Below are 24,488 nucleotides of genomic sequence, written 5' to 3' on the forward strand. Positions count from 1 at the left end.
CTCTGCTGCTTTAGCGAAGTCTTGCTGTTGCCCTTCACATCCTGGAGTCGGTGAGGCAGAGCTCTCTGCCTTTCTTGATGCTTATTTGTAGGTGACTACACTGGGGGGATGCCCAGGGAGCATCCTGGGAAGGGTTGGGGACCGCCCGCTGCCCCAGATCTGTCATGTTTCTGCTTCAGACAATAAACCAGCGGGTCTCTAACCCACTTTCCACCTGCCGGCTCTCTGCAGCTGCCCCGAATAGTGTCAGAAAGGTTTCACTCCTGGTCTGTAATGTTCCCTGGGCTCTGTCACCAGGAGCTGCCCCCTGCCTCAGGCAGGGAACCACCAATCGGCCCTTCCGCCGGAGCAGGTCGTGGTCCGGCGGCCGCCGAGGCTTGAGCTCAGGGGCTTGTCGCTCTCCCGCCTCGGCTCCGTCGTGCCTCTGCCGGTATATAAACGTTGTTTACGGTTTGTAAATCCCCGGGGTATCTCGGTTCTGAGTCTCAGCGGCCTTTTAAAGCTGTTTTCGGCGTAACTGCGGCATTAAAGAGCTAATAAAATAACTAAGTAGGCCTGTGAGCTGCTTGGTTTCTAATGGCTTCTTAGCTGATTCCCCAGAGCTGTGATTGGGTAAGAGGAAAGCGTGGCTCAGCACATGGCACTTGTGTTTGATCGCTAATAGCCCTTTTCGAAAGCTGCCTATTAAAAAATTATGTCTTACTCCCCAGGCTTTAAGATGTGGATGCTTCAGTGAATTAATAGTCATTTAGTCATCACAAGGGAAGTGGATGTTTTCCTTGCTGTGACAGCATTAATTTTAATTAGATACAGATAAACATGTGAAATGTTGCAGTAGCATTGAAATCACCTACCAATGTGCATGCTGGATTTCCTTGCCTCTAATTACTCTTGCTAATCAGTGCCTAGAAGCTGAAATCGTGCTCTTTTTCTAGCAAATGTTTTTTATACACACACTGAGAAACCTCAGGGTCTCGAGTTAAACACATTGATTCCAAGCAGAGCGTGGAAAAAGGAGATGTTATTGCTGTTGTGTTGCAGCACATGGGTGCGAGGAGGTTAGTTATAAAGGAGGTTTGTGCTCGTGCATCTTGGTGGCTGGATGTAGAGGTCAGGCTTCCGTGTAACTGCTGAACAAGCATGATCTGAATCACCTTGCGGAGGATCCTAAATTAAACCTGCAGCTGAATTGTCCCAGGGAGTGACTGAAGGGATAAACTCTCTCAGGAATCCGGCCTCCTCACTCCACCATCTGAGTTGGTACGGAAAGTAAGGGCAGTGTAAACGTCTTTCTTCCTTTATGTTTTACCCAGAATGCTTCCAAGTAACTTCATCTGATTAGCAAGCATGTCACTAAATAGAACGAACTTTACTAAATCCCAGTGTAACGTCTTTGCTAGAAACACATTTTTCAGTTTTTTCAAAGTGAATTTACTCTTTGCTAATTACTCATTAAGCAGAGGTGTTCATGTCGATTCTGTGGAGGAATGCTTCTCACCAGACCAGTTACTGGTGATGTAGCGGTGTGGCAGTGGAGCAGGGCAGCTGGGAGGAGGCAGGAGACCTGAATTAAAGCTGCTTGCTCAGCCTGCCTTCTGAGTGGCTGCCCCAGCCTGCAGATCACTTTGCTCGGCGCGGGTGGGGGAAGTGAGCGGTTCTGGTGTTCACATCTCTGTGAAGGTGTTTCCACTCGCTGGGCTGTTCTGTTCTTAGTGGCTGTTTTGTTTTTTCCCTGTCTGCTAGGGAGTATTTTCCTGTGCTACCGTAAATATGTAGTGATACAATAGGAAGTAAGATGATAATGCTTGCCTCAGGGCCCCAGAATTTTTAGTTATTAAAATATCTCCCTGCATTTATTACTCACCAGAGAGTGTGAAGGGAAGCTGGCTCAGCAGGGGGTTGCCTCTTCCCAGCAGTCAGGGTGAAAGGTAGGCTTGTTGTAAATTCTGGGCCATGTTCAACACATGAGGGTGTCTCTTTGTTTTGGGGGCCATGGGCTTTAACAGAACACTCTTGTGGCCTGCCTGCGCAGGTTTTAGCATTCTGTTTACCAGTATCTGAGAGAAAATTGTAATTAAACAGGAGTAGTAGGCTATAGAGTGCTATGCTTAAAGGTCTGCTCACGCTTGAGAGCTTTGAGGATTGGGGTCTGAGCGTTCATCCTCAGAATGAATTGGTCTGGGTCCGGCATAGGCCAGGCTTAGATCCGTGCCCTCAGGAATAGGTGGGTGTTGCAGCCCTGCTGTGCTAGCCTCACTTGGAGGCACTGTTAGTCAAGTGTCTTGGTTTTTCTGTGCTTGTAGAGTTTGATGGGAGCATGGAGCCCTTCTCTCCACCAGAACCAGGGTTTCCTGTGGAAAAAAGCTCATCTGTGCCACAGAAAAAATACCGTGTCTTGGTGGGTGTGACTGGAAGTGTGGCTGCTCTGAAGCTGCCTCTCCTCATTGCCGAATTGTTGAAAATCACTGGGGTGAGTAAATCTGTGGGTAGAGTATTGTAAAGTTGATATTACTCTGTTTCTCTTTTTGAGGAGAGATTACACGGCTTCTGTTGAAATGAAAATTTCCTTCTAGCTTTGAGCCATTTAGTTTGAAAATTTGTTGGGGGAAGATTGCTTTGTTTTTTAAAATTTGATTAATACTTTTTCCTATAATTTTTTACTTTTCTGCATTGAAGAGTTAGCTTTACATTGGGCTCAAAGAGCAGTAGCTATTCCTGGATATTTCCATAGGCAGACATTTAGATTCTGGAGTATAAAAGTACTTGTTGTCCAGCTAAGCTTGCTTAATTCTCCCCAAAATTATTGAATGGGTCCTTGCTTTGGGATTTTTTTCTGGAATATGTCTTTATCAGTCAAATTATCAGATCTGGCTACAGACACAAGTGATGCTTTCTGGAATTTGAAATCTTTAATTAGGATTTGCAGTAGGGTGAGATGTGGAGTTTGCAAAGATGGACGCTGCTGTCTGACCACCAAAAGGAAGACAGATCTTGTAACAACAGAAAGTACAGGCTGCTATATGTGTCCATGCATTTCTTTTTTACTAGTTTATTGTCTGGAGTAACAGAGGTGTCCAGCAGAGGCCACTAGTGACTAGAATCAGGGAGGGAAAAGTGCTAAATCTTGCTGTAGAATAAAGTTAGAGAAAAACATAGAAAACCTTTAGCTTTTGAGAAACAGAGCAAATGTTTCGGAGCAGTGAAATGAAAGAGTGGCAGGAGCAAGAGGGTGCACTTAAATATGTAAATATATTGGTTAGATTGCTTAATGAATGTCCTTTTAGATGATTTGGGAGGCTTTACCTTGTAGATACACTCATTACCACAGAGTCAAGAGAGGTGCAGTCCCCGAGTAGCTCTGACATATCTGGTTGATGCTGATAACCAAGCTGGAAAGGGCACTGAAGATGTGGCAAGCCGTCGGGCACCAGTTCTGCCAGTTGAGCTGGCACTGTGTGTTGCAAAGAGAGGCCTCAGTTAATTTATTACTTGACCTGAAATGATGACTGAGGCCAAAGGTCCTAGTGTGAAGTAAGAGGGCCAGAGAAAAAATGATACCAAGGAAGGGGAGTGACCAGACCAGAGCCAGGGATATTCATCTTCTAATTCTTTGTCTCTTGGGCTGGATTTGCTGTTGTCTCCTTTCCTTCACTCTTGGTGCTTGGAACAACCTTCTTTGCAGGTGACAGGAGGAATGCAAATGATCCATTGTAGGTATCTAGGTCAAATGCATTCCTTCTCTCTGAGCATTTGATTCATAATTAAAAACAGCAGATGGCTGGACCTAAATTCTCTGTGAAGGCCTGTAGGTTCTGTGATACCTGTTGCAGGCTTTGTGGCCACTGGTTTTAGTTAGTTACATAAAAAGTGAAGCATTGAGTCCAGGAGCTTCTGGTACTTCACTTATTAATTAAAATTATTTACTCATTTCAGATGTGATTTCAAGACCTGATCCAAAGCCTGCTGAGTCAGTGTAACTTTTTCAGTGAGTTTAAGTCCTGCACAAGCCTGTTGCATCAGTTTGTTTACTGATGGAACAGAACTTTAAAAAGCCATCAGTGGAAGCAGGGCAGGAGCAGAGGAGGCTTTTGGTACCAAAGGAAATGTGGTCAGAGGCTTGAAACCAGAGTGGATAGTTTAAATTGACGTTTTGGCTAAAATGATCCTTGGTGAACGACTTGATTTTGTACTCATTAAACTTTAACAGCTTCTTGAGGGTGATAATGGATGTGACTCCATCTTACAGCCTTTTGTTTAACCTCTTTGAAGATCTAGGAAGTTTAGACAGCATCAGCTTACACCTTTCAGGTTATTACCTTTGCACCTGCTGTTGTGGGGAGACAGCACATAGTGTCTCATCAGGACACTGTGGGTAACTCTCGTGGTTGTGCTACTCACACACATCGTCTCAGGCTGATTCCTAGAAGTTTTGCATGGCCTGGCAGGAATACGATGACAAAATCATATTGGCAGGGTATTGGTTAGTCATAAAGAAAGGTTATGACAGACTTTTCTGTGGGTGAAACGTATTGCTCTTCTTATGGGATGTCACTTGGACTTCTAGGTTTAAATCACATCATGTCACTTCATTGTGCTCCTGTAAGGTAGCTTCTATGGCACCTTGTAGGTGTCATTTAACAGAGGAGCTACTCGTTCTCTTCTACAGCAGTTGTTAATCAAGCTCAGTCTCTCTGTAAAGATTTTGCTGTCAAAACTGAGAAAGTTATGAAAAAAAAATCAGATGCACCCTTACTCCAAGCAGAAATGGCTGTGACAGGAGAGTTCTCAAGGCCAACAATATTGCATGAACAGAGGAGGGCAGGATTGCAATAGAGTTTATTTTGAAGAATTGGCTTGAGTGGTCCAAGTAAAAGAACTCTAACTAGTCTAAACCAACTCAGTTTGGAGTTTCTGAGTGTGGCTAGACTGCCTTTACTGTTTAAGCAGACAGATATCCACAGGCAAACAGAGGGTGTGCCAGGTAAATAGAAAGAAAAAAACTATGTAGGCTAAAGTGATCTTGAAAACACTGATCTCTTTCCAGCGTAGCTGGCGGGATTTGAAGGACTTGCTCAGAACAAGGGAACCAGGAGCCCACCCCAGCAGAAAACCATAATTAGGGGAGAATATTTAACTAATACAGTAACTTTTGTGGGGAAATGGTGGAGTTGACACCACTCAAGAGTCCTTGAACATTCCTCTGGTACGCTCTACCTTATAGAGGGTTGGATACTTGAGAGACAGCTATTCCCTATTCCTGGGTTATGCTTTGAAGAAATACGTGCATTTTTAAAGACTGGAGATGGTTATGAAACATTTTTTTAAAAAGCAGAGTGTCTTTTGGGGATTTTTCTATGTCCTTTAGCCTTAAAGAGGTATTTGTGGTCTAGAAAATTTTGAATTACGATGCAATTGAAGTAGCAAGTGACAAAATATGTCATGCAGTAGATTCAGTTGTATCACCTAAAAATCCTTATCACATTATGGCTAACTGTAAAATAAGAGAACTACTAACAAACATTGCTGCTGAAAACTTAGTGCAGACCTGCCCTACTGGTACCATTTCAGAGATCAGGCATGCCCCTTTAAACTGCACTTTGCTCTTTAAAATCACCAAATAACTAGTATCTCGCAGACTGGGAGGTTAGCACCTCCCTGAAGCCCATGGCATAGCGGAGAGTAGCGTTAGCACCTTTGTGGGTGTTGCCGCTTGGCTCCAAACAGCTTCCTGTGAGGTGAGGTTAATATGGAAACAATATGGTTGATTGCTGTCAATATGATTTTCACACTCTAAAGCACTAGAAATGCAGCTGTGATTCCAAGTTAGGGTCACTTAAAAAAGAGCAGACATTTAGAAGAGGTGAAGAACCAAACATACAGCACCAAATAACTGCTGTTACATGCTGCTATATTTTACCATTACTTTTTCTTCAGGAAATGCGAAAAATTACCAAAGAGCATGATGTGCAAAGGCTGGGATTTTCCGTTGCTCTGAGCTGTTATTCTATTCATGTAGGGTGCAGAGCATCAACGCTGCTCCATTCCCAGCTGAATAGATCATGTTGAGGAGATTGGTTAACATGTTTTGTCACTTCAACCACTGCTGTTGAAGATGGCTTCTTGGAGGTTGGAGGTTTTCAGCAGTCTGTTTTAGCGCAGTCTGTTCTAGCAAGAGTGCGCATTTTGTACCTCAGGTCAGTTTTCTAGTGGGATGGAGTTGTTGGTGAGTCTGGTTTCTCCTCATCTCTTTGTTGCACTACTAGAACCACGCAGTGGGTTGCACTGTCAACTGCTTGAAGGAGCAGAGAGTGATTGAAAGTGGCCATAACAAGGAAAAAGGTTATTTTTTGCTGTAATTGGTGGCCTCAGGTGCATCTTGTACATTAACAGCCTTTCTAGAGTGCTCCCTCCATGCATTGACTGGTTATAAAGGGCATCCTTGGGAGGAATTGCAGATAGAAATACAGTTGTGTGTCCCGCATGGGTGATCGGGGCAGGCAGAGCCGCTCTGACACTGGCTCCACTTTGCGGCTGATCCCCGTGTGTGCAGAGCACCTCCAGTGCACGGCGTGTGGCAGGCAGCTGCTTGCAACATTTGTCAGAGCTACAGCTTTGAGCAGGTCAAGTGACATGTAGAAACCAGGGGGAAAAAAAACCCACCTTTTCCCACTTGTTAAAATTTCTGCAGGAGGAAATGAAAGGATCTCGTGTTGTAGGGCACCCTAACACCTCTTAAGTGTGCGTGTCAAACATCCAAGGGACTCGATAGATTTTCCCCAGTATATACCATATAACAGCAGGTTCTGCTGGCTTTCAGCAAGGCAGGCAAGTTTAAGATTTTAGAGAGAACCTTCGTACACTTTCACCCAGTCTCTCTTTCCATTGTGGAAGCCCCTGCTTTACTGCACAGAATCCCCGTACTATGAACATACCTACACATAGGTTTTCCTCTTTCCAGCATCTTACCTTGATAGGAAGGATAGCTGCAAGACACAACTCCAACTTGCTTCAAGTATTTTTACCCCTGACTGGAGCAAGTCTGATTAACACCGGTTTAAAAAGTAGTATCCAGTAGCTTGTAGCTACCTCCTCACTTTTGGCACCAGATCATTAGAGAGAGAGGTACATGATGTGTTTCATTCAACCAAAAAATCATACTCTGCCTTCCAAAGCCACTCTTTCTTGTTAACCTGGCACAGCAGAGGTGGGCTTGCTTTGCACTGGTGATGCTGAGCCCCAGCTAACCTACTTGTCCCTCAGCAGTTCTTTTGATCACTCAGCACTGTGCTTTCTCTTGGCACAGAGCTTGCTCTTGGCTCTGAGTGTGGGAAGAGTGATCCTGCATATGCCCTGTAGGCATGTCACCCCTCGGCAGTCCTCTGTGCTGTGGTTAAGGGAATCCACTGAGGCAAGATGCTCTCCTACTCCTTTTGGCAGGCGTATTTTGAGATTAAAGGGCATCTTTCACAGAGCTTTGGTTTGCTGCTGCTTAATGTCTCTTTGAAGTTCTGTGCAGAGCTGCATCTCATTGTGACTTGCTCTGTTCTTTCTGCTGTCCCCGCTGTGAACTGGACATGTGAACATGTTTGGCAGGTGGTGACTAATCACCTGCCTGTTTTAGGGTAGCATGAAATGAGTCTTTGGCTCCCGTGAATACCCGTAGTGGCCTGGCCTTTCCACTGTGAATAGGGGAAGGTCCTCTGAGAATCCACATAGCTTCCAAAATCTCCTCCTCTATCCAGCTTTACAGGATTCTCCTCAAGTCTAACCATTGGTCTTTCTTTAGCTTGAAGTGAAGGTGGTCACTACTGAGAGAGCAAAGCATTTCTACAATGCCCAGGAGATCCCTGTCACGCTCTACAGCGATGAGGATGAGTGGCAGGTGAGTTGTTCTTTCTTTGGAGACTAGAAGGGCTTCTGTCGTGTCCCTACTAGCCACATGTTTTGTAATTCAAGTAGTTTTGTCATGCACTCATGCCTTCTACTTCCAGAAGGCCAATGGGTCATGCTTCAGAAAAAAAGCAGGCTCCCTGGGAGATTCACTTAATTGTTCAAGTGCTGAACAGCAAATAGAAGCGTTCCTCCAAGTTTCTTTGCAAGAGACCACATTTATTTATTTTTTAATCCTGGGCCAAGACTCACTTCTTTGTTCTAGTAATGTGTGCTTTGGAATGTGGCTTTCAAAGAACGTGGTTCCAACCATGCTGTAAATGAGGAAGAAAAAAGAAAGGCCGCCCTGAGTGTACCGGAGGGTTTTGTACCACTCTCAGAGACTTGCAGCAGGCAGTGAGGGTAGAAGTGGTTTCTCACAACCCTGGGCTCAGCCGCTATCTGCAGCTCTGAGAAGAGTATCAGGAAATGGCAAGAAAGCCACTGCAGAGTCGCGGTGAGGGTGTTTGGTGCTTGTCATGAGTCATACTTGTCATGAAGGCAACAGATTAGTTCTCCTTAACACTACGTATTTTGAATCTGCGGGCATTGCTGACATTCACAAAACTACCCACACTGCTGTAAAACTCAGCCTGGTGTCTGACTGGCTAACCTTGTGCTGGTAGGGCCACCTTGGTGTAACGTAACAGAGGAAGGCCAGTACCTGGAGGTGTTGTGCCCCAGTGTGTTAGGTGGCTGGAAGTTAGAGAGGCTCTCCTGGTGGAAGTAGTGTTTATCTCAGAGGTGTTCGCATGTGTGCTCGTGCGCGTACATGGAAGAGCCATTCCAGTTGGGGATAGCTCAGTTGTCAGGGCTGGGAACATCTGACCCCGTAAAATGACTTTCGACTATAGTTTGATTTGAGAGTCCCTGAGTATGAATAGGTTCATTGTATAAATGTCAAGATTTGCTTTTCTTTACATTTTATACCTACCCTTCTGTACCAATCTGAGTACAAGGTGGTCTACTCTTTACCAGTACTCTTGCCAAGGCGCTCACACATGAGCATCACTTCTACATGGAGAGAGTCATGCTAATGGCAATGGCCAGGTAGCTTTCTGGTCGGTCTAGGAGACTGATGGAGATCATCTGCGTCCCAGGGTGCTACAGCTCAGGCAGTTATTTCTGAGGAACCCTTGGTGGGGTGATAGAAGAGGTGCAGATCAGGCTTTCAGGTCTGCTGGCACACTGGGAAGCAGGCATGAAGCCCTTATAACATGCTGTTCTGACAGAAGGGTGGGAAATAAGCCTGCTCAGCATCTGTTTGTGAGATATTTTACTCTGAAAACTCCAATTTTCAGTGCTTCTAGAGAAAAATAGAAGTGATTGGAGGAGCTGGGAAAGGTGTCAGGATGCGCCTGCTTTCCGGATACTGTCTTTTTGTTGTGGTTTTCAGTGACTCAGAGAAGGAACAGTCTGTGGCCCTGATGCACCTCTTGCTGGCCTGTGGTTGTGTGAGTCCTCTGGGGATTAAGCACCTGATACTATTTGCTGCTTCTCTTGACACTTTCCCAGTTAACTGCGCTCTTAAGAAAAGGCCAGGACTCTCTTGAGCAACTCAAGAGGTTTAGTGAAAATGGAAATACTCACTTAAGAGCAAAGAGAAGAGGAAAGTGCCCAGTTGGCTAAACCTCATCCATCCTAGAGAAGGCCAACAGGACTTTCCCTACTGTCTTTACAAGGGTTTACTTTGCTTTTGTGAGTATGCACAGGGGCGTGCATCCTAATTGTGACTTATGCAGTTAGGGGTCTGTACCTTGTTAAAAGCCAGTGGACAGCTTCACTTCAAAGAAAGGTGAAGCTTATAAATCACACAGATTTCTCAGGAAGTGTGACCCCTGGTTTGGTCTGGTCTGGCTTCAGTTGGCTGATAGGATGGAGCTCTCTGCTCAGATATGCTCTGTGTTGAGGGAGCTCTTGTGAACAATTCTGAAGCTGAGGGATGACGTGGATGGGGAAAGCTCTTTCCTATGAGTTGAAATCTGTGGTTAGTGGGTGTGTGAATTGTCTCTGTGGGGAAAGGATACCTACTTGTAGAGCACTGATCACATCAGTGCTGTACCTTAGCTGTGCTTCCTAAACATAGCTGCAACATGGCCTTTACTGGAAGAGGAGCAGTCAGAAAATTGAGGGCTGTGGCTGCAGTCCCTGGTTCCCCACACTGTCAGATCTTGTTGATGTGAGAGTAATTCTTTCCTCTTAAGTTTACATGGTGGTTACTAATGTGGGATTGATAAAGTGCCTGTTGTTCACAGCGTTCATCGTGAGGATTTGGTAATCTGCATCTTGTCTCTTCCACAGCTGTGGAAAAGTCGTTCAGACCCAGTCCTGCACATCGAGCTCAGACGGTGGGCTGACCTTATGTTGGTGGCACCTCTTGATGCAAACACCCTGGCAAAGCTCGCGAACGGCATCTGTGACAACCTGCTGGTGAGTAAGCGGAGCTCTGCCTGAGAGTCCTCTCACCTCCCAGTGTTAGGCTGCCTGGCCTTTCTTTCATGGAAACTCTTGTGCTTCTGCAGCATCGAGAACAGTGAGATTTGCATGATCTGCTTCCACTTCATATGCTTGTCTCTCTCCCTCCCTTTCCACTCCTTGGCTCTGTCAGTCTCTTCCATTATTTCCCAGTCCCTGCTTTGTGCCTTTCCTGTTTTTTTTAACAGGTGGTATTTCTCTGTTTCTACTTCCACCCTCTCTCCGTCATGCATGTACACACACACGTGCGTGTGCGTGCCCACTCGCACTCACTTTTGGGTTCCTCTCTGCATTTTTCAGATGCAATCTGGAAAGACACCTGTGAGATCAGATAAAATTGTTTACTTCCTGCTACCTCACCTCCTCCCTCACCTAACTGCATAGCACAGAAATTCAGACATGCTCACACTTACTTAACTTTCAGTTTCAGCTACAGGGGATATTACTTGTTTAGGCTTGTTTTTCTGGTGTTAAAAGTGATCTGGCTTAAAGGCTGATCAGAAAGTGTATTAAAAGAGAGCATGCTGCTTTGTTGGGTGATGGGGACCTTCATCGAGGCTGAATGCTTTGTGTCGAGGCATTACATCTTCATTAGGAGTAGTCACGAGCACTGACTACCCAAAAGATCTGCCAGGAAGCTGCAGGTCTGCAGATGTTGCTGTGGTGCATCACCTGTCAGTAATGCAAGGAGGCTGGAACTAGGAACAGAGAGCAGCACTTAGCTGTTCAGGTAAGAGGAAGTGCATATAAATAATCAAAATGTACCCAGAGCAACAGCTCTCTTTTGTATGAATAGATCACTGGAGATCTGAGAGAAGCCAGGAAGAGCTGTGGGAAGGACAAGCAATGTCTCGTCCTTCTGGATTCCCTTGGTACTGTAGATGTGATAGTGGTGGCAGAGGGAAGAGCTCAGGAAGGCTGTTAGGTCTGCAAGGCTTCACAAACTCCTGCCGGTCTTTTTGGAGAGCCTAATGGAGGGAAGAGTTAGGTCCAGCAAAGGAAAGCAAATGCTGGTTGGCAAGTTAGAACAAATTCTCGCAGACTTCCGTGTGCTGGGAAGGGTTTGAATCACAGGGCATGAAAAAGGATGGGCAGGGTTCTTGTAAGTACTCTGTGATCTGAGCAGAGACCCTGCACCAGGGACTGTTGCTACCTGGGAAGCTCCCTTTGCGTGACTGAAATGCTGCCAGGCCTAGGGAAACTGGTGGACGTTGCGTTAAGAGCAACCAGCATTTATCTTTTTAAGGAGATGAGGTAATACTGTGTTATCTGGAAGTTCAGTATTACTGAGGAGTCAGATACGATTCCCTGTAGCACGCAGGAGCTGCTAGATGGTTTGTGATCTGCCAGCATCTTCTGCAACAGCCCAGATGTGTTTGTGTTATCCTCTGTTTGTATCCTGGAAGCAGCAGTGCTTCCCTTATGAGGAGTTATGGATCCAGTTGGCATATGATTTAAAAAAAACTCGCTTGCCAGCTTTTTGTGTTTAGCTCTACAGCTGGCTTATCTGAAGTGTTGCCTGGGGATTTCTCTACAGCTGATACAATCTGTGGCCACCCTTCAGCTTCACTCAGTCTCCCGCAGGGGCTGGCAGTCTTCACGCATCGTGTTCCAGCTTGGTTTGCTCCAGCGATTGGGCTGCTTGTTTGGCCCCAAGCTGGAGTAGGATGGGATCTATCTCTTTGTAGCCTCCCTGATCTTTGCTGCCTGTCAGAGATGAGCTTTGCTGGAATGTAGTACAAATCAGTGTCAGCCCTGTTGATCTGCCTGTGGCTTAGTCCAGCTGCACTGACAGATTGAGGCTTTTGGCCCTCTAATGACACCCAGGCTGGGAAAGTGCTTCTGTGCAGCAAAGCGATGAGGAGGAATGAGGAAAGACAACCCATCTCAGAGCGGAACCTCTTGGCTTTTTTTTCAGACTTGTGTCATCCGTGCTTGGGATCTGAGCAAACCTCTGCTCTTCTGCCCAGCTATGAACACGGCCATGTGGGAACATCCCATCACAGCTCAGCAGGTGGAGCAGCTGAAAGGCTTTGGCTACACAGAAATCCCCTGTGTGGTGAAAAAACTAGTGTGTGGAGATGAAGGTCAGTCCTTTTGCATGTCTTCTGACACGTTTTCCTGCGCGAGTGCTGCTCTTACCATGAAGGGACATGCATTCTTTTGCCGAGTGACCTTCAAGATGTTGAACTGTGGGGAGCAGGTACTCACTGCCAGGGTTTGTACAAACAAACTGAAGCTTGGCCCTGTGCTAGCTGATATCTATTATTCTTGATCATTAATTTTTAAATAGTCTTAAGAGACCATCCAAGCCAGGCTTTCAAATGAGCCGTTAGATAGGCCTGATATTTAAAAGAAATACTAATTCGAGAAGAGAGCAGATCAAAGAGAAGGAAGGTTTTGCGGTGAGTGTTATCAGCCTGGGATTTGGGTGTCCTGACCTTGCCCTCTACAGTGACTGTGGGCTCTTTTCATCGTGCCTCAGTTCCTCATCTCTAGTATAGGGATAATATCTTATCCCAGAGAGCAGACAGTGAGAATAAGTGCTTTGCAGACACAGCTGAGGGTGTAGTTGGACGTGCATTTAACATTTGTTATTGTTTGTTGCCTGGGTTACTTTTCAGCTTCCCAATCAAGTTTTGATTTGGGGTTTTGACATCAGACTTATCTGTGGAGTGAAAGAGGTCATTAGGGCAAGTTGTCATGCTTAGTTTCAAAAGACTTAATTTGCAGTGATAAGAAATACTACTAAAATGGTCTCATTTGTATTTTAGGAGATGCTTTAAATGGAGGATATTTTGACTTTAGGGAGGTTTTGAGAAGGATTTTTATATAGGAAATTTGGATGAATGGATTCACTTTTTAACAAAATTGTCTCGGACAAATTGTCTGTAAAATGTCATCCAATTCTAGCCATAACAGCAAACATACTATTACCTGCACAGTAAGTATACTCATAGTTTTGTTTGGCATCCCCAACTCTAGCAAGATTTTAACCGCTTTGTCAGAGAGTTCAGTGAATAGTCTGTAATGAAGACAGGATGTCAGAAAGTTCTTCAGGGTTAAATTTTAGGGCTGGCGTAGTTTCTGAATTCTTAGGTAGGTGCAGTGCTTCTAGAGAGTGTTTTGTTGGAGCTGAAGACTAAGAAATATTTACAGTTAGGTAAGTGTAGTCAAGTAACTCAAGCATCAGTTGAAATATCCTGGACAATTATGCTTCCGCTGGGATTTTAGACCTGATTACATTGAATTTCTTACGTACTTATAATAACGTTAAGGGAAAACGCCCAAAAGAGGTCATTCTGCGCAGACATTTTGGCAGAAGTGGAAAGGCCCTCTGGCATAGCTTCTTTGTCCTTTATTTTTTCCCTTCATCTTTTTTAGTACATATGTAGGATCTCTATTGCCATAGTAAGCAGCTGAGTGCCTCCTAATGGGTCGCGTGCTTATTCTTGCAGGTTCATGCACCTGAGGCAGAGCTGTGTTGTTGTCATCCCTGTTTCACAGACGGGGATCTGAGATGCAAAAGGGCCATGTGAGTTGACTCACCAGCCCTAATGGATTAAGGTTGGATGGTGAACATGATTTTCACTTGCTGCTGCTCTGCTCTGCCCTGCCCCTTTCCTGGGGGTTGCCACCCTTGTGACAGGGGTGTGTGAGCCACACGAGAAGCAGCATGTGAATTGCTGTGGTTTGTAGCTCAGAATGGCAAAGTAAACCAGCATGGATCAGGAGTTACCTCATTCCATCAGTGGTCATTTGGGAGCTGCTTCATACTCACTTCAGCTGTGTCTACTGCGAGAGCAAACTCCTGAAGGAGCTTGTGTGAGAGGGGTGGTGTGGACAGCTGGGGCAGTAATGGCCACATCTGACTCGACTCTGCTTGTGTTTGTGAGTCAGTTCACAACAAGATTTTCCTGTTGGCATACACCAGCATTTTCCTGGCTGTATGTAGGAAAATTATGGCAAAGCAGTTGTCATGGTTAAACCCCACCTGGCAACTAAGCACCACAGAGCTGCTCGCTCACTCCCCCTCAGCAGGATGAGGGAGAGAATCAGAAGGGTAAAAGTGGGAGAACTCATGAGTTGAGATAAAGACAGGTTAATAATTGAAATAAAATAATAATAAATGATAATGGAAAGGAAAATAACAAAGAGAACTAAAACCCAAGAAAGACAAGTGATTGAAATGAAAGCAATTGCTCACCACCAACTGACCGATGCCCAGCATTGGGCAGCAGCCTCTCCGCCAACCTCCCCCCTAATTTTATTGCTGAGCTGACACCATATGGTCTGGGACATCCCTTGGGTCAGGTGGGGTCAGCTGTCCCAGCTCTGTCCCCTCCCAGCTCCTCGCTGGTGGGGTGGGGTGAGAAGCTGAAAAGGCCTTGACTCTGCGTAAGCCCTGCTCAGCAGTAACGAAAACATCCCTGTGTTACCAACACTGTTTCCAGTACAAATCCAAAACATAGCCCTGTACTAGCTACTGTGAAGAAAGTTAACTCTATCCCAGCCAAAACCAGCACAGCAGTAGTGGATTCCAGGTTTCTGAAGACCCAAGATGGTCTCCAGCACTGACTTTTTCCTCTCTTCCCCTCTTTTTTTCAGGCCTTTCACTCCAAGGTCTGTTCTTCCACACTAATTTTGGTTTTGTGGGTTTCATCCACAAAAGGGTTTGCCCAGCTTCCACCCAAGCAGCAGGTAGCAACGCTCACACATCTGGTGCAGAAGAAAAGAGATTCAGTTTGCACCAGTTTTGTCTGTTGACATTGTGGTTTGTCTTGCTGTAAAAGAGGTTTGTCTTTCTCAGCTCATGTGGTGGGTCTCACCTGAAGTGGGCCAGATCCTGCCTGCCACCAAGTTTCTGCATTACAAGCTTTACCTGATTAATTTTTCTTCCTTAGTAAATGGGTGGTCTTAGATATATAGAGTCCAGCAAAAAGAGAGTTAAAATAACAATGAAATTGAGATGACAATTAAAACGTTTTCTTGATTGAATAGTTAAATGTAAGCTACCGGCTGTTGGTCTTGATGATATCCATGTGCCACGATATAAAGATCTTTGAGAGATGCTGGACCACACATGGGCCTGCAGCAATTTGCCTTGGCAAAAACATTTCCAAACTGCTGTATCTTCATCACCCTTGGCTGGATTTCCAGAGCCTGGTGCATAGGAAGATTTCTACCTGTAGGCATGAGCTGTGCTATCAGACAGGCTGCTTAGCAAGATTTCGCTATGCTAAACCTAAAAATCCAGCTGTGAATTGCCAAAGATGTTGAGGAAGTGGGTGGTGTAGGACAAAGGCAGGCCTTGGAAATGATCTTGGAGGGTGTAGCTCTGCCAAACCATGCAGCGGCAGTCAGGGAATTTCTCTTGTTTAGCAGGACCTATCAGCTGCAGCTCCTCTCCTTGAAGTTAGGAGATCGGAAGGGCCCAAATCTGCCTGCAGCTTGCCCACAGGATGCTTCAGACCTCCTGGGATTTACAGGTTTGAAAAAGGCATAGTGGAGAATGAGTCTTACTTTGCAGAGAAACCAAATTTTCTTGGTCTTCCAAAAGTATCATTCTTCATGGCAAATCCCCAGTTATAACCAGTTACACTCCTGTCCCAGAGAAGGCTCGGATGGCTCACCTGTGCTGGACAACTGAGGGTCCAGCTGTGATCTGCCTGCAAGAGAGCACCTCTCCCTTTCCCCTTCTGCTCCCGTCTCTTGCCTGCCCTCAGGTTGTTACTGTTCTTTGGGGGCTGCTGGTTTAGCTGTTCATCTGTGCCTTGCTAACCCAGCTGTGGAAGCAGACCAGAAAAAGAGAGGAAAACAAAACCTCCCCAAAGTAGACCAATAAGGCACTTATTTTAAATTATTAGAGCAATTAGCCAGCAGGACAAACGATCAATAGAGATTCCATCTTCTCGGTCTTCCAATGGAGACAAATGCTGGTGGGAGAAGTATCTTTCCTCAGCCCCAAGCAAATTACAGGAGTGAATGGACTGAGCTCTCAGTGCTGAGTTCAGTACACGAGGTTGGACAAGATGATTTACTGATCTCTGGCCTTAAAACTCTGAACCTACGTTTAAAAAGTATTTCAGAAGGAAGCAACAGCACAGTGTAGATTAAGTGTTCACCTGGCAACTAGCCAGTCCAAAAGGAAAAGCTTTTACATTTTGTTCTGTCCAGCACTCAGTCTTCTCCAAGAATTACTCCCAAGATTAAAGCTGGTGTGAATCCAGGACAGCTTTCTCTAATGTGGGTCTAACTGCAGAGTCATGGGAATGGTATGAATTCAGCAAGTTGTCTTTAGAGGCAAAGGACATTTCAAAAAGATACTGAACACACACAAAGTCTGCACTGGAGAAAGGAGGTGAAATAGGGTTTTTGCTACCCACAGACGTTTTGGGGGCACTTTTACACACTTACACCAGGGCTGCATGAGCTAAAATAGTAAATCCCTGTGCGGCTGAGGGTTAGATGCAGACGCCTCTGGAGATGATTCAGAACATGAGGTACTTATTAAGGTCATATGAGTTGCCTTCTGAGGTTTCCTGCCTCTCTCCATTGACTGTCTGAGGAGCTTGTGCTCCTCCTTAGACTTCTGAGCCTCTAGAGCCAAACTAAGTTAGCATGAATACTCTTCTTGCCCTCCTCCCCCGATGGCATTCAACCGTGCCCCAAAAGCCCTGCAGAACCAGGTGAACTGAGCAGATCCTCTGCTGTCCACGGTTGCTTTCCGTTGGGCAACTCATGAGGAAACACGTGGGGATGCTTGGTGAGCTTTGCAGTGTGTGGGGGAGAGAGGTGGTGGGACAGGGAAAGCACATGCCCTGTGCTCTCTCTGTGGGACCCGGATTTCACCGTGTGGTTTTGCTCTTACCCTGCAGGTCAAGGTGCCATGGCAGAAGTGTGGACCATTGTGGAGAGCGTGAAAAGGATCCTTGAGGAACGGGACTTGCCAACACAGAGCTGATGGTTTGGCATGTGAATTGTATTTGTGTGCCTCCCTGATGATCTGAAGATAAAACCAACAGGAAGCTGAGTCGAGATGGCTTGCACACCTATAGCATGTTCTTCAACCGAAGGGGTGAAACGGTTGTCTTCCAGCTGGTGCCAAACTGAAATGCGGTACATCAGGGCAGACTTTCAGAAACCAAAGCCAAGAACATGCTTCTTTAGTGTGGGAAAACTCTGTGTTATCTCGCAGAGAGGGAGTAACGTTCTGCTAGGCCACTCGGCCCTCAGTATTTCGTATGTGCTCTTTTCTGAGGAGGCTGCAGGAGGAGTTGCCAGTGTATTTCAGGTCCAGCTGTTCCCCCCAAGAGCTGCTAGAGAGGAAAGTGCAGTGCAAGTCCTGGTGATGGGGATAATGCCAGCCCTTTCCAGCATGTTGGTGTGGGAACATCCCTGTAGCTGTGCTGGCTTCACCTTTCCAGCAGGAGTCACTGTCCAAAAAGCATTTCCTTTCTGGGAACTTAATAAAAGAGAGCTTTTAATTCTGCCTCTGAAGAATTGCCTCTTCTAGCTGCTCTGGGGGGTGTTTGCACCTCACGTCATTGCTAAATCATTGCATCTGCATGTGCTTTTTATCAGAGATGGGAAAAAAATTGACTGAAAGAAGCTATCTAGGCCCTAAATTAGCCTTTGCCCTTTTGTATCTGTTGACTGGATGGGGATGAAGACGTCAGCTCTGAACCAAAAAGACACTGCCCATCTGGGTGCTCTGGTCAGGAAATAAACAGGCTGGGCCTTGTGGAAAGCCAAGGTGGGTGTTTTCTAAGGGAGTGAACTCAAACTTCATCTAATTTTCAGCTTGAAAATTAACTGACTGGCATGAAAATATTGGGAAATCCTGTGACCCCATGGGCCGGGCCAGCCTGGGCTCCCCCAGTCCAGCCTTTCCTTGAAAACAAGATCCCGTTCCTGAGAGGAATGGGAGCAAACTGGGGCTGTGGAACATGTTGCTGTAGCAGAGCACTGCTGACCCAGAGAGTTTATTTTTAACTAGACCCAGTCAGATTTAAGGCCTTGGTACAGAATGTGCATCCTGCCCATGGGGGCAACCTTCAGACTGCTGCGCACGAGGGAAGGGGTTATCGGGGTATGTTTGACTTCCTTATCTTTTCCACACAAATAAAAACCTCTGAACTTTCACATTTTTGGCTCTTTCACTGACAGAGATCTGGGGATGCAGAGCTTCTGGGGATCAAGTCAGAAGGATCCTCGTGTGAGCAGAGCTGCTGGCTTACACGAAGGGCTGTAGTGGTACTGTGGTCATGAGCTTTGCAGTTTGCTGGTGAAGTCTTTGTGGTGTGACCTGCATTGTTTGTGTATGTTCTTGGCATGGTGAAAGCTATCCACCTAACAGGATCTTACTTTAAGCATATTGAAGGCAGCAGAAGAGGAGGTGCTGCTTGGTTTCCATGAGTTTTGTAGTGAAGGTTGTTTCTCCTGCTTGTAGAGACATCTGTGTTCTGACAGTTCGAACTGTAACTCGACTTTGGGGCTCTGCTCTGGCTCTGCTGTGGGTATCTTGTGCCGTTGGAGTTGCTTATCCTTCCTCCTAGGCCATGACAAAATGCAGAAAATCTGACAGTAAGGTTCCTCATACCAGATCAAAACACCATGTCCTTGATAAGTGTTCATCTGTTACCAGCTGGGTTTGCTGGCTTAAGCTGTTCCAGAAACATTGATAGTATTGTCTGGCTTCTGGCACTGGAGGGTGGACGAGGTGTACAGTGTACACTGCAAAGTGTGGGCTCTGAGAGTTCAGCAGAAAGTGTCATTTTTAGATCCAGAACTTACACCGGGTGCCCTGAGAGCACGTGGAGCTGACACCAGTCTTAGTGGGCTGATCTGTAAGGCAGAAACTGCTAAAACTATGGAATTGTCTCTCAGGCTTGTCAAGAGGCTTAAATTAAGGCTTGCAAAGAATTTACAATCCCTGAATAAAGGGAGCTAATTTTTTGTCCTGCAAATACATAGGGCAGCAATAGAAATGTGTGCCTGAGAGAGCGAGGGGAGCACTTCACAGCGGCTGAAAAGCCCACAAAGAAAACTCCTCTGCAGAGGACACCACCCTGGTCTGTCTCAAGCTGCTGCAGGAACAGACTGATTGTGCCGTTAAGTGATCCTCTGCATAATTGCTGTGATTTCTAATTGCAGGCAGGTCATGATAGTGTTACAGGGTTGGGATAAACTCAAACCACCTTTCCTTCAGGGCAAATAGAAGAAACAGTTAAGTTCCCTTTGGGAGGCAGAGAGCTGAAGCAAGAGCAGCTTCCACCCCCCGCCCAGGCATGTGTCCCCACCCACGGCCAGGTAGGTGCAGGCAGCCTGCGGGCAGGGCTACCCGCGCTGGGAGAGCAGCAGGACGAGGAGCCCTGTGCATCTTTGCGCAGTCGTTCGGCTTCAGGAGGGGACAAAGAATTTCTAGTTTGAAGAGCGAAGGACCCCTTTCACAACCAGGGCTTTGTGCAGGCTCGGTAAATAGGCATTGACAGCCTCGCTGCTGAACCGGCACAGCCGGGCTCCACTGAGCCACCCAGTCACCGGGAGGTGTCCAGCGATGAAATCCTCCAGGCAGGCAGGCTGACATCTCCATCCCTTGCAGTTTTGTTTGTGTCTTGCTCTCAGGAGAGGCCTGAGATGCTGCCTGTGTGCTTTTTCTTTTCCTCCGGCTCTTTTTAAGCTGCATGCTCTTTTTGTCTTTCATTTTCCTGTGAAACTCTCTGATGACCGAGGCAACGTCCCCACGAAACCCGCCGCGTTGCAGTTTCATTCATGCTGCTTAAAACTGTTTCTCTCAGCACTTGCTTGGGAGCGATAAACAGCTGGGACAAAAGCTGGGCTAAGGCAGCAGCCCTCCTCCTTTCCTGTGCTTAGACCCGGCCTCGCCTGGGCGACGTGACTCCCTGAGCATCCATTTCTCCAGTTGCTCTCTCCCATCCCAAACATGATGCGGTCCTTTTGCTGCTTGGCTTCCTGGAGGAGGCACTGGTGGAGGATGGAGGTGCTGGGGTGCTCTGGATGGTCTGGCTCCACGCGGTGCTTTGGTCAGGAGTTAGCTCCCTGGATGTCAAGTCCCTTCACTGTCACTTGGGATGGGAGGTGTGTCATCCCACGCCTTTGTCCAGGAGCCTGCAGCAAGAATAAAGGCACATGAACAGATTGCAGAAAAACTCAAAAAAAAAAAAAGTGATAAAACCTCCATACTTCTAGACTTTAAGTTGTCCCGTTTCCGTTATGCGCCTGGTTTCAAGAGCTTGCCTGCAGCGGCTTGGCACGCCGGGGCCCGGATTTGACACCTGCCTGCAGCGAGCCGGGTGGTGGGGTTCACACCTCGGCGGTGCGGCCGGCTGCCCTGCCCGCCCGGCAAGCGGGCACGCCACCTGCTTTGCCTCTTCCGAGGCGCAGGGCGGCAGGAAGCGTTTTTTTTCTTCCCCAGCTGCAGCAGGGCTGTGTGCTGGGAGAGGGTGAGGGCTGCCAAGGGGTGACAAACTGGGGGTGGCAAGTGAGAATGTGGAGGTGCTCGTACAGGTGGGCTTTCCCTGCTCTGGCAGGGTTAGAACTACCCAAATAAAGCCCTGAGAAGCAAATCTTCCTTCTGTAAGGTTTACATGGCAATAGCCAGAGTAGTTAGTGATTACACAGAGATTGCAAGACTGGCAGCGTGGGATTGCGCTTCTGCTCTTGCAGAGCTGGACCCTGATGAGCTCGGTGAGCTGTGGGATGTGCTGGTACTGCAGCCCCCCTCCCGCCCTACGCCCCATCCTCAGCCCAGCGCCTCGCAACCTTTCTTTGAGTGAGGGGCAAGTACTTTTTTAGTGGAAAAGGAAAGTGGGTCCTAGGTCTCAAGCTCCAAACCGCTGCTGTTAGCAAAGGAACTGCTGATCCACTGTTTGTAACCCACCCCGTCGTAGGAAGCTCACTTTGGGTTTACCCAGTCCACCCCGTTATGCCCTGAGAAAGATGCCAGGTGAGCACCAGGCATGGGAGAGGTCGTTATAAAATCATGGGCATTTAATTTTAACCTGCCCATTGGTGAGCTGGGGCCTCTGCAGGGTCTTGCTCCCCCATTAACCCTCCCTTTGCTTCAGACATGTGCATCGAACAGGGGAATGATGCCCCCATGTCCCTGCCATCTGTTTTCCTAGGCTAAACGTTGGGATCCTGCTGCCTGTGAGTCTCTGGTCACGTTCAGCAGGTCCTGTAGCCCTGCGGGTGCCATCGACAGCCCTGAGCCAGGCTCTCTGAGGGAGGGGTCAGTGCTGTATCTCTACTGGGAAGATGGTTTGAGGTTTTCGGGTTTGGTCTCCTTTTTGCTGGCTCATCGAGACTCCTGCTCTTCTTCCCCTTGGACGTTGGGTGTTTCTGCTGCGAGCAGAGCCGGAGGAAAGGATCCGAAGGGATTGCTGCAGTCCTGACCTCTGCCCTCATGGTTTTGCTTTCCATCTGCATCAGTTTTTCTGTCTCGCCAGTCCTCTCGTCTCAGGAGACGTTAGAAAGCAGCCGAGCTGCCCCAGCTTGTGATAAGGCTGGTGCCAAAGGACCCGGCACTGCTCGGCACAGACTCCTTGGCACCAGCTGCACTGATAGCTTGGCTTCGGCGGTGACAACCGTGCAATTAAAACTTGCAGGTGCAGTGTTCTAGCCCTGGCCAGCAGCCTCGGTGGATAGTTTAAAAATTGTTTCCAGGAGTAATTGAGCTTAATTAGAAGCTTGAATTCCCCGAGGCTGTGCTCAGGGTTTCTGTACTTGTTGGGAGTCATGCAGGGGCTGAAGATGCTCAGAGGTGCATGGAGAGGGGAGAGAAAGAATCCAACTGGGGCAGTTCCCTGCCTGGGTTTTTTGTTCATGGGTTGTCATGTCCTTCAGATGGAGACTGGGATTTGTTTCTCTGGGTATCTTGTCTTTGGCCTTGAACCTCACTTTTCTGACTCTCAGGGGAGAAAACAGAAGATAAAGGGGGCAGAACCAGCAGATAGCCTTCATGCTGGCCAGGGAGATGAAGAATAAAGGCAACTTTTAGGCGTTTAGTCATTGCAGTTAAGATAAAATCAGTCTCCTCCTAACCACAGGCTCCTGGGCTCTCTGGAGGGAGTACAGAGAGATGTGCTCTGTCCTGGAGACTCATAAAGTCACGCACAATCAAGTGTGATTGCAAAGACACCTCGGTCTGAAAGCCGGGAGGACCTGGTGTGCTCCTAACTGCGCAGCCTCTGGCAAGTTATCAATGACTGGTGCCAGCTCCAGGCTGCCCACACGGGTCTGCGGAGGGATGAGCATCCCAGGAGCCTGCTCAGCCCCCCAGCACCAGCCCTGCTGACAGCAGACGGAACCAGAAAATCCCCCCACATCCTCCCTCCAGCACCGCTGGCGCTGCGGACAAGCATGCCAGGACAGGCAGCATGCCGTCCCATCTTCCCACCGCCAGAACAAGGGAAAGCAGAATTCATGGCCTTGGGGGGGACTGAGCACAGCAATAAAAGCTTTAGAAAAGGGATTTATTTTTGCATGGCTCCTCGCATGGCTGGAAGAGTCTTTCCCCAGGAGAGCTGTGCCCCTGGAGTGGCCTGAACCCCCATGCCTGGCTCTGCTTTCTGTCTTGCTTGATTTACACAGGTCGCTTGGGTGGTTTATAGCTTTGGAGAACTATGATTCATGAACTCAAGCGTGATAAGGATGGGGGAAGAAAGAAAAGCCACGTCAACCTGAAGGAATGCAGCCGGTAGAGAGCCCAGCCTGTGGCTGGCAGAAGACCCAAGAGGGGGGATCAAGTGTAAAAAGGGGCAGAATGGTAACATGCCCAAAAAAATAGCTGGAAACCACCCACCCTGCTGCAGGAAAGCACAGCTCACTTTGCCTGGGCTCTCATCCCCCAAACCTGCATCTCTGAGGCCATGGGACGGCTTCAGGCAAACTCCACGTGCACTGGTCAGCCAAGCTTCAGAGCTGGAAATAATTTATGACCTGAACTGTTGTGTTTATGCAGTGCTGACTGTGCTCTGCAGACCCTCCCAGAGCTGCAGCCGCCCTCCAGACAGACCACTGCACTGCTTCCCCAAGGATAAGGAGCTGATGTGGGGTCTGGGAGCAATCCCAGCCTGCGAGGGAGCAGGCCCCGATGGCTGCAAGCTCTTGCATGAGTGGCAGGCGCAGAAGCATCGTTCCTTTGTCCCCTCACTCTGCTGGGCAGAGCCATGTGCCTGCTGGACATGTGGAGGGGGAAGCCGATGCTGTGCCAAGGCTTCCTTTAACAATTGGGGGGGGGGGGAGGGGGGGGGGGGAAGCCCTGACCCTGTGGCAGCCTGTGGGCAAGTTCCTGCTGCCCTCACGTACAGCAACCCCTGTGCAAACACGTCTCCACCTGGCAAATGCAGCCCCCTTATAAAGGCAGCAAAATCTGGCTGCTCACCACTGTGAGGGAAGACCACGGCTGATAAAGCCATGGGCTTGCAGAGGGGGTTTGCGTATCGGAGAGATCTTCAGCTCCAGGATGAGGGTGCTGAGGGGCAGGCAGACCTCAGCCCCTTACTCCACTCAGGGATAACCACTTGGGAGGGAGCTCCTGCCTGCAGCCTGCCCTCGAAGCATCCCTGGGAAACCCCTGCATCCTGCACACCCCCTGGGGCAAGTTTGGCTTCTCAGATGCCCTGGGTGGATGTTATTCACGGCAGCATTTTTGCATTGATAAAAAATTGCTCTTAGCCGGAAGGATTTTCACAGTGAGGGCAAAAGCTCTTGTGGTGCGGGCAGGGTGCAGCCTGGAGTGAGGTTGGTGCAGCTCGAGCGCCCATACGCCTCCAGTCAATGAACCCTGCCGGTTGCTTCAGCAGAAAGTCAATATTGACCCTTCGCCAGTGTTTGCATGCGTCGGCACTGAAATTACCAAAAGCAGAACAAAGCCCCACGCTTCCCTCCAGTGCCAGCTTTGTTCGCTGATTCTTTAAAAAATAATAACAATATAGTTGTATTTATTGGGGTTTTATTGGAAGTCAAAGATCTAGGAAAAGCCGTTGCAGAAGAGAGTTCTACCTTCTGCTCTGCTTCTTATTTCTCACCTCTCTCTTCCTGCATCCAGCATCCATCCC

At 47.7% G+C, this 24,488-nt stretch overlaps 1 protein-coding gene across 9 annotated transcripts; it reads left to right on the plus strand.

The window, feature by feature from the left end:
- Positions 1 to 332: 332 nt before the first annotated feature.
- Positions 333 to 18,549, plus strand: PPCDC (phosphopantothenoylcysteine decarboxylase). Of its 9 annotated transcripts, none has more exons than XM_026856361.1 (7): positions 343 to 430; positions 711 to 762; positions 2,304 to 2,470; positions 7,787 to 7,882; positions 10,231 to 10,359; positions 12,323 to 12,491; positions 17,283 to 18,549. In XM_026856361.1, the coding sequence occupies exons 3-7, from the start codon at positions 2,318 to 2,320 to the stop codon at positions 17,366 to 17,368; spliced, it is 633 nt and encodes a 210-aa protein (XP_026712162.1). In that variant the 5' UTR covers positions 343 to 430; positions 711 to 762; positions 2,304 to 2,317; the 3' UTR covers positions 17,369 to 18,549. The 9 variants fall into 9 exon arrangements, with proteins under 9 accessions (XP_026712161.1, XP_026712162.1, XP_026712163.1 ...); XM_026856362.1 differs by lacking the exon at positions 711 to 762 and adding an exon at positions 1,868 to 1,928 and having other exon boundaries at positions 355 to 430; XM_026856363.1 differs by lacking the exon at positions 343 to 430 and adding an exon at positions 465 to 612.
- Positions 18,550 to 24,488: the final 5,939 nt, after the last annotated feature.

This window comes from Athene cunicularia (assembly GCF_003259725.1).
Source record: "Athene cunicularia isolate RWA chromosome 10 unlocalized genomic scaffold, athCun1 chr10_part1, whole genome shotgun sequence".
Lineage (NCBI taxonomy): Eukaryota > Metazoa > Chordata > Aves > Strigiformes > Strigidae > Athene > Athene cunicularia.

Excerpts from the sequence above, each read along its gene's own strand:
- PPCDC (XM_026856359.1), top strand. The coding sequence starts at position 1,019 with ATGTTATTGCTGTTGTGTTGCAGCACATGGGTGCGAGGAG. Across the intron at positions 1,059-2,303 it reads CAGCACATGGGTGCGAGGAG|AGTTTGATGGGAGCATGGAG; the intron begins GTTAGTTATAAA and ends CTGTGCTTGTAG. Across the intron at positions 10,360-12,322 it reads GCATCTGTGACAACCTGCTG|ACTTGTGTCATCCGTGCTTG; the intron begins GTGAGTAAGCGG and ends CTTTTTTTTCAG.